Consider the following 14,648-nt stretch of genomic DNA (forward strand, 5'->3'; position numbering starts at 1 on the left):
AGCGCGGCCACGCCCACTCGCGCCGGCTGCGCGCGCCGCCAACCGCCTCAGCTCGCGCCCGGAGGAGGGTGGGTGGGATGGAGGTGGGCGGGATTTAGGGAGGCAGACAGAGCCGGGGGGGGGGGAGCGTGAAGGCGAGCGGCGCACGCGTCCCCAATCTCTCTCATTCGCCAGACGAGCAGAGGGGCGCGGCCTTCCCCTCCCATCCAATCAGCTCCTGCCTGCTTCGGAGTCGGGTAAGCGCGGAGGAAAAGAAAGGGGAAAAAAAAAAAAAGCATCCAACCACGCCAACCGGAGAACTACGACCCCCAGCATGCTCCGCGGGGCTTGGCGCGTCCGCGCGAGGCATCCTTCCGCCTCGGCCCGGAAAAAATAATCCCGAAAATAATTCTTGGGGCCAGCATTCCTTTATTTTTGTTTTGGTTTTGGTTTTATAATAACCCTCTCGGACCTCGTGTTCCGTCAAGCCGGGGCGAGCTGGGTTATTTCTCCCCCTCTGGAAACAATAAGGGATGAGAGGCGGAGGGATAGAAGGGACGGTGAGAGGGCCGAATGTCTGAGGGGGTGGGGAGCAGAAAGAGAGAGAGAGAGAAAGAGGATGAAGGTGTCTGAGTGGGGGTGAAGGGGGCAGAAGTCTCTAGGGGAGCCCCCTCCCCGTCCCGCCCTTCTGCAACAGGTCAGTTTCCGGGAGGGGGAGAAGCAGTGTGGCCCCCCTCCACCCGAGGAGAGGGGAATGGGGCCTGTCTAGGGGGGGGCTCCTTCCCCCTGAGTGGCGAAGGGGAGACTAGCCCCCTCCCCCCCGTTTCCCGCCTTCTGAACAAAGCACAGCCATGCGGGGGGGGGGTTGCCTTTCCGCCGGCCCCCCCCCCCCGACCCCGCTGCTTCCTTTTGTACCATCATTTATTTTCTGGTTTCTCTCTCTCTCTTACCACCCCCCTCCCCCAATGAATGAGGGGCCTGGTCGTCCCTTCTCCATCCAGGCTGCTCCTGAATGGGGATACAGAAGTGGGGGGGGATACAGAATCATAAGGTGGGATGCCCTCTCTCCCCCCACGTGCTGCCAAAGCTCTCCCTTGGTTGAAGTAATAATGTAAAATGCAACTGGGTGCCTGTTATGAATTCCCCTCTCCTTTATTTTCCTTTTCTCTTGGTTTCGTTCCGTGCCTTTCATATCCCTTCCTCTGTTTTTATGTTTAGAACAAGCCCAGGAAAGGAATAAAGAGTCACTTTCATGAGATGGGGGAGGGGAATCTACATAAATCTGATAGAGATGATAGAGATAAACAGACAGACAGACAGACAGACAGACAGATAAGATATAGATAGATAGGTAAGTAGGTAGATAGATACCCTGTTTCCCTGAAAATAAGACCTCCCTGGATAATAAGCCCAATCGGGCTTTTGAACGCATGCACTAAAATAAGCCCTCCCAAAAATAAGCCCTCCCAAAAAATATTTAAATGCATGCGCAGCCGGTCCCCACCATTTCCTCTGGTTAGGGTTTAGGGAGACAGAGGTGGAAATCAGGTAAGATGGCAAGACTCCTTGCTCCACGCGCCCCCCAAATAATAAGACCTCCTCTAAAATAAGGCCAAGCACTTGTTTCAGGGTTCAAAAAGAAAAAGTCAGGGTCTTGTTTTCGGGGAAACACGGTAGATAGATAGATGAGAGAGAGAGAAGATAGATGAGAGAGAGAGAAGATAGATGACAGAGAGAGATATGAGACAGAAGATAGATGAGAGAGATGAGAGATAGATAGATAGATAGATAGATAGATAGATAGATAGATAGATAGATAGATAGATAGATAGAAAGAAAGGTGGATAGAGAAGATACAGAAGATTAGGAAGTAGGTGGATTGATAGATATAATGATTAAGTAGATATGTAGAGGCGGTTGGTTGGATGGATGGATAGAGAAGGAAGGGGGATAGAGAAGATACAGGTTAGGGAAGTATTTATTTTTTTAGTTTGTCAAAGATGTACAAGAAAATAGGTATAAGTATTAACATGGATATGAACACAGGAAATGAGTATGAATAAATGGGGACAGTAGGACAGGGATGGTAGGCACATTGGTGCCCTTATGCATGCCTGGTTACAGACCTCTTAGGAATGGGGTGAGGTCTACTTTAAGGTTAAAGTTTTGGGGGTTTGAGGATGTAATAGCAGAGTCAGGTAGTGCATTCCAGGCATTGACCACTCTGTTGCTGAAGTCATATTTTCTGCAATCGAATTTGGAGCGGTTTACCTTGAGTTTGTATCGATCGTTTGCCTGTGTATTATTGCGGTTGAAGCTGAAGTAGTCATTGACAGGTAGGACATTGTAGCAGACAATTTTGTGTACTACGCTCAGGTCAGACCAGGGGTGGGTTCTACTTACCTCTGCTACTGGTTCGCAATGGAAGCGCTCGCGTGCAGAAGCTTCTATGCATGCGCAGATTGTTCATGGTGACATCTGGGCAGGTGGGTAGAGCCCCCGCCACTGTTACTACCAGTTCGCAAGAACCGAACCGGAAACAACCTACCACTGTGTCAAACTGTAGGTTGCGTAGTTCTAGGTTGTCCAAGCCCAAAATTTCAAGCCTGATGGCTGGCTTAAGAGATTCTATTGTGAGCAGAGGAGTGGAGTACTCTTCTCATGAAATACCAATTGTATTCATGTCCAATATACAGTGTGGATTCCAGGCAGATGAGCTGTATTCGAGAATTGGTCTGGCAAAGGTTTTGTATGCCCTAGTTAACAATTCGATGTGACTGGAGAAGGTATGAAGATGACAAAATAAAAAGGCTTCTGAAGGCCGCAGGAAACAGGCTGTGGGTTGCATGCTATCCTGTGGTTGCCACTCTGCCCTGGTAACAAAGCTATCAAGGGGGGGTGGGTGCCCTGCCTTGAAAGAGGAATTGGTCTTATTATTATGTATGAAATGTTTGTTATTATATAAGACATTAACCAGTGAAATTAACAAGAAACAATAAGAAATATGAAGTTCCATCACCTCTGTTTCCCCAGCTTTAAATCACAGTGTTTCTATTTAATGAATCCGTAGAGTGAAACTGTTGTTGCCTTAATTGTGGGTAGAGTTTTCCTGAGGTTGCCTTCCGTGTTTGGATATTTGTGTTTTGGCCTAGTTAAGTTAGAATGTCCTTTGCAGGCATTCCATGTTCCTCTAAGGTACAGTAGAAAGATAACGTTCAGATACTTTTAAAATAATCATGTCATGTGGCATCTCATTTCTATTCTTTTTAATGACTGATGCAGCATCCTGCATTATAAATATGAACATCCTTGCAGACAACACAGGAGCATGTCTTAAAGTAGCTTCTCTCTGCTTTTTGGAAGATTATTTATTTGGAATGGGCACGGGGGAAATGGAAACATATGATGCTGAGCTGTATTGCTCATTTTATAGAGATGGTTTGGCTGATTTGTGTATGCTCTAGAGAGGAGAATTCTAGAGAGTGAAACTGCTATCTGTATTGTCTGTTAATCAGCGTCCCAATATTACCTGTAATACAGGTGGTCCTCAATTTATAATAGTTCATTTAGTGACTGTTCAAAGTTAACCATAGCACTGAAAAAAGTGACATTGTTTTTTAACATGACCATTGCAGCATTCCCATGGTCGCCTGATCAAAATTTGGATGTTTGGAGAATGGTTCATATTTACGACGGTTGCAGTGTCATGTGAACCCCCCTTTCCAACCTTCTGACAAGTAAAGTCAAGGGGGAAGCCAGATTCATTTAACAAACATGTTAGTAACTTAAAAACTGCAATTATTTACTTAGCAACTGGCAGGAAGGCATGAGGCAAAATTCACTTAACAAATTCTTTTAGCGACCTAAATTTTGGCTCAGTTGTGGTCATATCAGGGGTGAAATGCTACCGGTTCACACCGGTTCGGGAAAACCTGTAATGATAAAAGCTACCGGTTTCGGGCGAACTGGTAATAAAAAAAAGCTACCGGTTCATCCGAACCAGTATTTCCAACGATCAGCTGTGCTGCGCGATTTATATTTGCTAGAAAGCAGAAAATCCTGCTTTCTAGCAATCTAAATCGTGCAGCCCAGCTGTTTCTCCCCCCCCCACTGTTCTATTTACTTCGTTAAACTTTTTTCTATGCGAAGCGTGCGTTTGATGTGCACTGTGCATGTGCGTATGCAGCGTCCATTTGGTGTGTATTGTGCATGCACATGCAGTGAACTGGTGGCAATCCGAGGAAGATTTCACCACGGGGCCATATGTTGAGGACTACCTGTATTTCTTAAATGCGTGGCTCTCTGCATGCCATTTGCCACTTATCGAATACTTTTTCCAGAATTCTGTTATGTAATATATTTGCATTTGTGCTTGTTGTAAGTTGTTTGTTGAACACAATTGGAATTCATTTCATCCAAGTGGCTTGCAATATATTAATGATTGATTAAAAGATGTGTATAGTGCTTTATATAAAGCAAATTCTTAAACATTGAATAGGAAATAATAGGAACAGGAGAAATGTATCTTACAATTTATAATTCTAATAATACTGATCAGGACTTAATTTACCAGTTCATATGTTTATGATTGTAAGCTATTTGGACATTACTGTTCACTTCAGTGCTGTGATTTACGAAGCAAACAAGAGAAAAACCATGTTTTTGTAGGCTGAATAAGCAGTCTTCTCTCATTTTTATTACCAATCTTAGAAAAGGAATTCTTGGGAAAGGACTTCTGTTGTCGGCCAGTAGTTTTTTCTAAGGTAAAGCACTTAAACATACTTTTTGCATTATCTGAGTGATTTCTTTGCCAGATGGTCTGATGGAAAAACAAGTATATGCAGCTGCTTGTACTCTCGCTCCTGAGAGCTCTTGGATTTGGTCAATCTTTAAGGAATGGGAGAGTCCATAACTTAGGGAGAACCTTCCAGAATGATAGACATGGCATTTTTTTTTTGCTCCTTGCAGTGTCATGAGCCCAATTTGCAATTCTGTGAAAATATTGGAAAGGCCAAATTCTCTCATATGTTAAAATTTTCTCATTAGACAAGTATCTTCATTGCAAGTGGTTTGTTCTTTACACAATTTGAAGGGAAATGCTGCTTTTGGCTATGACCCAATGCTTGAGAGTAAAACTATTGAATGTAATGTGACTTACTTTGGAGGAAATATGCATAGGAATACATAGTTCAATAGCGGATTAATATGATTTTACATGAAGGAGACATGTATATTTTAAATAAAAATAATAAGTAACCTAGCTGCAAAGCCTCTGTCCTGTTTCAGAGCATATGGCATTATTACTCATTGAATCCCTGGCTGTTTTGCATTACGACAAGAGTAACCACCATCAATGTGCATAAAATGCCTTTTATGGTAGCATTTAATCTTCAGCATATTGTAAGATAATAAATTAGATGCTTGCCACGCTGATTTTCGTACTTTTTCTAGCTGACTTTCTATCCCTGGAATGTTGTAAGTCATGTCAAAAGTGGGTAAGTTTTAGGCTCCCAAGGTCTACCTTGCTTTTGAGTAGACTCCTGAGTGCCACCTACTAGAACCAAGGGCACATACACACTTCTCTTTTACTAATTCTGTGCACAAGCGTTTGTTTTATGCACCGTGGCCGAGCTGAACTCAGTCCTACGTGAACAAACTCACTTCCTAGTTATTCAACTTCCATCATCAGTTCAGCAGCCTGCGGACCCAGTAATGTGCCCTTATCTGTGTTGATTTGCAAATCCTTGCAAATCTCCCTCAGATCTGCCCGATCCATCTCTTGTTAATCTCTGCGTTTTGCCATCTAAACATAACACAATAAGTAGCTGCTCTGGCGGTGTGGTCCAGGCCATTTGTATCTTATAGAAAGTTAAGTTTTGTAAATGTAATTTTCTGTGTCACTTGGCATTAGCTCTCCAGAGTTTTATATAGATTTTTACCCTTTTCTCTCTGAAGACGCTGGGGCAAAGACCTTCAGTATATCAACTGTGCACTCTGTACAAAACTATATTTGCTTTTCAAGCATCATCTTATTTACGTAATAGCACTAATCTGGCAAATTTGGAACCTGCACAGAACCGTCCAACATCTGGGACTAAGAAGCAAAATCTGGGTGTCCCAGTACGAGCTGTCATCAGATATTCCTTTGGCATTCAGCTCTTTAGATTAGTATATCAGTGTTTTGATTCATATAGCATGCATTTGAGGTACATTTAGCATTCATAAAAGTTAGCGTTATTGGTATGGTCAATTTTATTATTTCTTTGAGTACAGTAATATAGGGACAAATAATGAGAACAGTGGGAAATCTTCCTTTTCTGTCTTAAAAGATTTCTATTTATACTTTGGGCTACAGTGGTGATCTTGAAATGCATAATGTTTTACGAGAAAGCTTCAGGCCTGCATAAAGCAAATCGGGGATTAATATTGTATTATGAGAATCCTCCTATGAATTTATTTTAATTTCACAGGAGGAATTATTTTAATAACATGGTTCTGCAAACAGAAGGCTGATTATCTGTTTAGCGATTTGAGGAATTCTTTACAGTACTTTAGAACTTCTTATGTAAATATTAATCCGAGTTAGACTGTTGAGCAAAGACATATTCCGCATAATGTAGCCAGCAACTCTGACATAAGTTAACACTGGCAAAAATAATTGAGTTTCCCTAGAGCGAAAGCACCTTGGCATTCCTTTGACATGTTCCACACATCACACTGTGTATAATAAATATTGTGGACTTGGTTTTTGCTGAGTAAGTTAGGTGAATTCAAGGCAGCTGTTTAGATTATTTACTAAATAAATCAAGCTTGATTTAGCCCAAGTCAGGCAATCCTCAACCTATGACCAAAATTGGAATCAGAATTTGTGTGATTAACGTGAGGTGGTTGTTAAATGAGCCGTGCCCAGTTTTACGACCATTTTTTCCATAGTAGTGATCATGGATCATTGAAGTCGTTAAGTGAATTATGTGGTCATTAAGCGAATTTGGCTTCTCTCATTGACTTTGCTTGTCGGAAGCAGGCTGGGAAGGATGCAGGTGACCCAACCCAGCTGCAACCCTCTTCCAATATACAAACAATTGTCAAATGCACACATTTTGATCTCATGACCATGGAGATGCTGCGGTGGTTGGATGGTGAGTCATTTTTTCAGTGCCATTGTAACTTTGAATGGCCACTAAATGAATAGTTGTAAGTCCAGGGCTACTGGTATGTGAACTTGTACATGCTATTGAATACTCGAGTCTAGAGGCATAGATTCCCCTTATTCTGTTCCGCCTATGGCCTTGTTGTAGTACAACATTGAGTCTCAACCTTGGAAACTTCAAAATGCCCTACAGCTTGTTTTTACTCATTTTCCATTATTTAGCATCTTATTAGTCAGCATCCTCTGGCAGCTACCTTGGTACAATTTGGAACAACGCTGCCACCTGGGAAGTCTTTTAAAAGTTCTGGCAAAACGAGTGGAATCCTATTTCCTGCCGTTCTTCCTCCCTTCAATAAACTGGTTTTCCTCCTACCAGAAAAACTCAGCTGAGCTGAACAGTTAAAATTTCCAGTTTTAGAAAAGAGGGTCTTCTTATGTGTAAGCGTTTAGAAGAATCTGGGATTGTAACGTGATTATTCAGTGTTTTATTTACAAGCAAATGTGTTGTTGTCAAAACTAACCCATGTTAAGAAAACGGATCTCGCTGTAACTGTAACTTCTCTGGAGTTTTTCACTTTTGCTGCCAATGGATAAAAATAAGAAAGTTTTGATTTCTGCAACTACCACTTTGAAATATATTAGTCATTTGAGAGAGGGGGATTGTCATTGTTTTTCCCCAACATTGAGTGGGCCTGTCTGTTTGGTCATTGATATGGCGAATGTTTATTCTTTATTCACGTGGTGATGGAATTAAAAATATGGTGATTAAAAGAATATAATGCAAGCAGAATCGAGCCCCTTTAAGCAAAAAGCTGATACAGTTAGTCCTCAACCTACGATCGCAACTCAGCCCAAAATCTACGTTGCTAAGTGAGAAATTTGTTAAGGGAGTTTTGCCCTATTTTACAACTTTTCTCACCACGGTTATTAAGTGAATCACTGCAGTTCTCGAATTAATAACCCGGTTGTTAAGTGAATCTGGATTCTCCATTGACTTTGCTTGTCAGCAGGTCGGAAAAGGGGATCACCTGACCCCCGGACACTGCAGCTGCCGTAAATGTGAGCCAGTTGTCAGGTGTCCAAATGTAAGTCATGTGACTGAGGGGATGCTGCAACAGTCGTAAGTGTGAAAAATGCTCATAAATAACTTTTTTCAATGCCATTTTAGTCACTAAATGAACTGTTGTAAGTCGAGGACTACCTGCAAGGCTATTCAGGAGAAAGGTGCAGATGGTGAGCTGATTTGATGGGATATTTTAAACCTGCTTGGGTGGAGGCAGATATGCAATCCCATCTCAGAACATTGTTCTGAAGAAAAAGCAGGAAATGGAATCTGTGTCATAAGGGTGTTGGACTGGAACTTTCTGGCATTCTCTGAGATGAGCTCATTGCTAACCTTCTAAATGCAAATAATCAACTATAATTATTTATGATGATAATGATATACGCAGGCAATAAAAGTATGCATAATATTTCCAACTATTCCAGTGTGCGTTCTGCTTAAAAAATTCTGGACAAACGGAGAATTCACGTGTGTGAAAAATTACGACGATTCCTTCGACTTCTGAAAATGTGTGAATGGCCACATGTACATTAGAGTCCTTAGCAAGGTCTACTTTTACTGGGAGATGCTTTAATGCTATGACATGTAAGATTTGTTTTTTCATAGAATTTATGTAATAGCAGTGACTGGAAATTAATTTGCAAAGGGCTAATGCCTGTCCGTTAATCCTTGGCAACCGTTGAGGAAAAGACTGCTGTCTGCTCTTCTTTCCGAGAAAGAAAATTGTGAGATGAAGACCTGTCAAGGTGAGATTTGCAGTGTTTGGTGCACAGGCTAAGCTTAGAAATAAAAATAATAGGTAGTTCAAAATGTGTCTTAATTATTTCAGGTAACTTTGTCGGTGAAGTCTGGTTTTCTTTTCAAAAATCCTTTTATACTTCAAAAGTTCTTCTTTATGTGCAAAAGTACATTTTGGAAATATTACCGCACTTACCTTTGATGCAGAGGGGACTTTCTGAATTTAAATTTCACTTATTTAATTTGCCACTGAGCGTTTTTAAAGTTCTGCATTAGATTCCTTTTTGCTCAGAGCTTATGTAACAGGTTCTCATAACCCCTTGTTAAGTTTCTGAATTTCTGTTCTAAGGGCTTATTCCAGAGAAGCAATTACTGAGTGAACTCTATGAGGAAATGTTTATGAAGGTTTCAAAGCATACAGAGAGTAACTGAGTACATGAACGTCTTTCAGCTTGTTCCCAGGGCTTAAACACACTACTGTGAGTCTGAAGAGCATTGTGGGTATTGATATGCAAATAAAGAATAAATATAAAATATTATAAAAAAAGAGAATGTGGCAGAAGTGCAAAACTGCAAATGCTTAAACATTGCTTTAGTGTGCATGTTATAGTATATTTGATATTTTTAGCAATATTAAGATTAATATAGCACAAAGAAGCTGGAAATTCCATTCTCTAGTAACTAGACACAGATATTCGAGGATTACTGTTCATTGCAAGTTTGATAGTCTCTGTAGGTCAATAGGAGAAAGAGAGAGTGAGAATGAGCTGAGGAATAATTGAGGAGGAGTAATATATGTTACTATATGATGATATTCAATAGAATATTGTAATAATAAATCCCATCATGTGTCTTTCTCCAGTAATTTTGGAAATGAGTTATGTTTGCAGACGGACATACTTCCGTTTTAAAAAAGCATAGCTGTTTAATGCTAATTTACAAGCAATGCATAACCATGGTCTGGTAATCCATCCACTCTGGGAAACTGTAAACCTGCTACAGCATAGCAACAAGAAGTTTATTCGGAATTCTTACTATTTTATGGGTTATGGATGATCACTTGACCATATGGATGTCTGGCTGCAGTCTGAAAAGGAACTGTCCTGAAACCGACTGGTGATATTTGTTGTTAGAACTATATAAAAACTTGTGAAATGTGTTCTTTTTTTCAGAGATTGTAAGCTCTGTTTTAGTTATTACTTTTGAACTTTCAGAACGGGTGCTAATAATGGGAATTCTCTTTAACACTTCAGTCTCAGTTGCATACTTCACTATCTCACTTCCCCAAATACTCAAAACATTTATTCCTGTGGTTTCTTGTGTTTCACCTTAATAATTTTGCGACTACGCTTTATATTTTTTTTAGTGACTTGATTACATAAGGAATAAATGGAACATTGTCTTTCCAGTATTCCGAGCTTGTTTAAATACAGTGTCTGCATATAAACACCAGACTAAGCCATGAATTATTGAATTGTTGAATAAACCACAATTGGCTGGATTCCTGCATCATGCTAAACCATCCAGCATGGATTACAAACCACATAATTGAGAGTACACTTATGTTAAGCCCCTACCAAACTACATAATAACCATCAAGTGGTGTTTTACCCAGCACTGTCTCACGTTGATAAACTGCATAGTAGCTTTGAGTGATGTCTGAACCTGGTCAGTGTGTGCAGGGAAGGGAAGGGAAGGGAGGGAAGGGAAGGGAAGGGAAGGGAGGAAGGAAGGAAGGAAGGAAGGCAGGCAGGCAGGAAGGAAATCTGGCAGATCTGTTAGCCTTCCTGGATGTATACAGGCAGTCCTCAACTTACGATCACACTTGAGCCCAACATTTTTGTTGCTAAGTGAAACATTGCTAATTTTACGACCTTTCTTCCCAGTGAATCACTACAGTTGAAGCATGGTTGTTAAGTGAATCAGGTTTTTCCATTGACTTTGCTTGTAAGAAAGTCGCCAAAGGGGATCACATTACTCCGGGACCCTGCAACCGTCATAAATGTGAGTCAGTTCCCAAGCATCTGAATTTTGAGCACGTGACCAAGGGGATGCTACAGGGTCGTAAGTGTGAAAAACGGTCATAAGTCACTTTTTTCAGTGCCATTCTAACTTTGGTCACTAAACAAACTGCAGTACGTCAAGGATTACCTGTATTTTACAGGCAGTACTTTACTTCCTTTCCTAATCAACACAACCAGAACTGCTGTTGCTAAGTGACACAGTCACATGATGTTTTGCTTAGTGACGGAAATTCCGGTCTTAATTAGAGCCCTAACCCGAGGACTGCCTGTACTTTGCCTTGCTCTACCTTTCAAGTTTAAAGAGTTCTTTGAACCTTGGCAACTCTTTGCTTCATTTGGAACTTTGGGTCTCCAATTTATCGGAGAAAACAAGATTGACATTCTAAACCAGGGGTCCCCAAACTTGGCAGCTTTAAGACTTGTGGACTTCAACTCCCAGAATTCTCCAGCCAGCGTAGCTCTGGGAGTTGAAGTCCACAAGTCTTAAAGCTGCCAAGTTTGAAGACCTCCGTTCTAAACGATTGTTTCCTGAAAGTTTTGCTGAAACGTCGAAAAGAAACGCAAACTGAATTGTATACGAAATAACCTTTTGAAGTTCTTAATTCGGGTGACTCAGATGCGAGAAGCTCTGTTTATGAATGGAGAGAACAGATTTTAATCTTGCCAGAATGTGGAGTGTGACGATCAAGAGATGGTGGGAGGCAGAACCACTTGAGCTCACATTGACTTTGGTGAGTCACGGACCCAAAGATTGTTAAGTTTTCCTGTTTCATCCAAATTCCATGTTAACCGTGCTTTTGTCTCCCCCACCACCCCAAATCTCTTTATGAATGTCTATCCTTGAACATGATGTATAATCCAAGATAAAAAGGGCACAGGTATGAAAAAGCATTCTTTTTTCCCACAGGCCTTGATTTATACAATATTTATTTATTCAGATCTCACTTTCTGCTCAGGAGTTCTAAGCACACGTTGGTCTGTCCTGCCACAACCTTGTGACATGCCTCCATAAGAGACCAGAGTCTGAGTATGCTAAACTCTGAACTTCCTCTCTCCACTGGTTTTCAGTGTTACATGGCATATATTATATTGTGCATTAGGGACAGTCTATATATCAAAGCCTACACAGAAGGTTTGTAAAGCATCATCCAAATTTTTTTGTAGAAGATGTTGCAATGACACTGCAGGTAGTCCTGGACTTAACAAAAATTCGTTTCGTGACTGTTTGAGGTTACAATGGCATTGAAAATGGTGATTTATGATCGTTTTTCACATTTATAACCGTTGCAGCATCCCCATGGTCACGCAATTTATATATGGATGCTTGGCAACTGACTCACATTTATGATGGTTGCAGTGTCCCGTGATTCCCGTTTGCGGCAGGGGTGAAATCTACTTACTTTCCTTACTGCTTCGGAAGTGCACATGCCCTGTCCTCCTGCGAGCTTCGCTCAAGCGTGCACCTTAGAAGGTGAAAAACACATGACTTCCTGGTTAAAACCAGAAAGTAATGACACCCGGGTAGATGGGCAGAGCTTTGCTCCGCCATCACTACTGTATTGCTGAACCACCAGCCACGATCGCTACCGGATCGCCAGATCCGGTCAGAACCAGGAGCATTTCACCCCTGGTTTTGCAGCCTTATGACAAGCCAAGTCAACGGGGAAACCAGATTCACTTAACAACCGGGTTACTAATTTAACAACTGCAGTGATTCACTTAACAACTGTGGCAAGAGAGGTCATAAAATGGGCCAAAATTCACTTAACACATTTCTCACTTAGCCACAGAAATTGTTGGCTCCATTGTGGTCGTACGTTGAGCTACAGCAGAAGAGGGCTCATTTTGGAGGATTGATTTATGTTCAGTGTTTATCCTTCAAGTGTTTATGTGATTGCCTGACTTCCATGAAAACGCTTGCCAAACGACAGATAAACCGTATGTTGCGTCTTAACTTAAACATAATCATATTTTCAAGGTTAGGAATTTCTGGGTAGAAATGACATATGTTCCCAGTGATGGTGTCTAAACCAGTGGTTCCCAACCTTTTTTGGGGCCATGCCCCACCTAAGTATCTCTAAAATCCTAGTGTTCCCCTCCCCCCCGTGACATATAATTCTTACTATTCAAAAAGTGAACTCGTACTCACAAACTTAAAAGGCCTTAAACTTGGTTTAAACCAGGTTCCAATTGCCCCCATTAAAAATCAAATCCCCCCTCGCCGTGTGGGGCGTGGGCCCCACATAGGGAACAGCTGGTCTAAACCCTTGACATTGTGAGTTTCTGTTTGAATCTCCTAAACTAGGAACTTGACATTATGGTGACTAGACCTGGAAAGACAGTAGATTTTCTCCCAGGGAATGTTAAACAGGGAGCAAACCCCTGAGAAGGATTGTTTCAGCAGACAAAACATCAGGGAAGAGGAATAGCTGAAAGAACCATCTCTCCTTCATGGAAAAATAAATACTATGGCTGGAATGTTGAGGTTGACTTTGTTGTGTCATTGGCTGATTTTTCTCATGGAGATGTCTCTTTTTGTTTTTAACTTCACGCAAAGGATCTAGACGTAGATGATAAGCAAGGGAGTTCCCATGGCTGGGAAGAATAAAATGAAGCTGGGAGGAAAAAATGAGTGGAAGGGCGAGATTTGACATTCCTTCCCCTCCTGAGTCTCAGATATATGTCTATATGTCTATATCCATCCATCCATCATCTATCATCTATCTCTGTCTATTTATCTTCTTTCTTTCTATCTATCTATCTGTCTGTCTGTCTGTCTGTCTGTCTATCTATCTATCTATCTAATCTATCTTCTATCTATCTATCTATCTATCTATCTATCTATCTATCTATCTATCTATCTATCTATCTATCTATCTATCTATCTATCTATCTATCACCCTACGGATCCTGCCAAGTGCAGGATCATGCTCTATTCAGTAGGGCGATCTTCATATCTTGCCCACCTCCCCTGTGAATCTCAATAATACCCATTTTGGGCTACTTACCAGTAGCACTTCAGAGATCGGAGCAGTTTGTGGTGATAATGGTGCTTGCAATGAAGGTTACCCTCGACTTCCAACAGTTCATTTAGTGACCGTTCAAAGTTACAACGGCACTGAAAAAAATGTGTCTTATGATCATGTTTCAAATAACAACCTTTGTAGCCTCCCCACGGCCACGTGATCAAAATTCAGATGCTTGGCAACTGGTTCATGTTCATGACCTTTGCTGTGCCATGTGATCCCCCTTTTTGGGACTTTCCGTCAAGCAAAGTCAATAGGGAAGCCAGATTCACCTAACAACTGCGTGTAATTTAACAGCTGCAGTAGTTCACTTAACCACTGTGGCCGGAAAAGTCATAAAATGGGGCAATCCCCCCCTCACTTAACAAATGTTTCACTTAACAGCAGAAATGTTGGGGCTCAATAGTGGCCGTAATTGGAGGACCGCCTGTACTCTTGGCTGGGTATTCATAATGCAGTAATTCTTGAAAATACACGTTTAGGTTAAATTCCCCCTTTGGGGTCCAACAGCCTAGAGCGGTGATGATGAACCTATGGCACATGTGTCTGAAGTGGCACGCAGAGCCATGTCGCCTGGCACGCTCAGCATCGCCTGTTCCTTTTCTGTGTTTCTGGTGCGCATGCGCGCCCGACAGTCAGCTGGCCTTGTTGCACGCAGCTGTGCCGGA

At 41.6% G+C, this 14,648-nt stretch overlaps 1 protein-coding gene across 13 annotated transcripts in view; it reads left to right on the plus strand.

Annotated features, from left to right (window-relative positions):
• The first annotated feature begins 550 nt into the window (after positions 1-550).
• The window catches only part of HMG20A (high mobility group 20A), a 53,047-nt gene continuing 38,949 nt past the window's right edge, over positions 551-14,648 (plus strand). For 3 of the 13 annotated variants that reach the window (XM_058156113.1, XM_058156114.1, XM_058156112.1), the window contains exons 1-2: positions 567-676; positions 8,799-8,938. In XM_058156113.1, the coding sequence (XP_058012096.1) occupies positions 8,923-8,938 (16 nt within the window). In that variant the 5' untranslated portion in view covers positions 567-676; positions 8,799-8,922. Of the gene's footprint in view, positions 677-8,798; positions 8,939-14,648 lie in introns of all 13 variants that reach the window. The other 10 variants (XM_058156104.1, XM_058156115.1, XM_058156106.1 and 7 more) reach the window with 6 other exon arrangements.

The sequence above is a fragment of the Ahaetulla prasina genome, chromosome 13 (assembly GCF_028640845.1).
Source record: "Ahaetulla prasina isolate Xishuangbanna chromosome 13, ASM2864084v1, whole genome shotgun sequence".
In the NCBI taxonomy this organism is placed as follows: domain Eukaryota; kingdom Metazoa; phylum Chordata; class Lepidosauria; order Squamata; family Colubridae; genus Ahaetulla; species Ahaetulla prasina.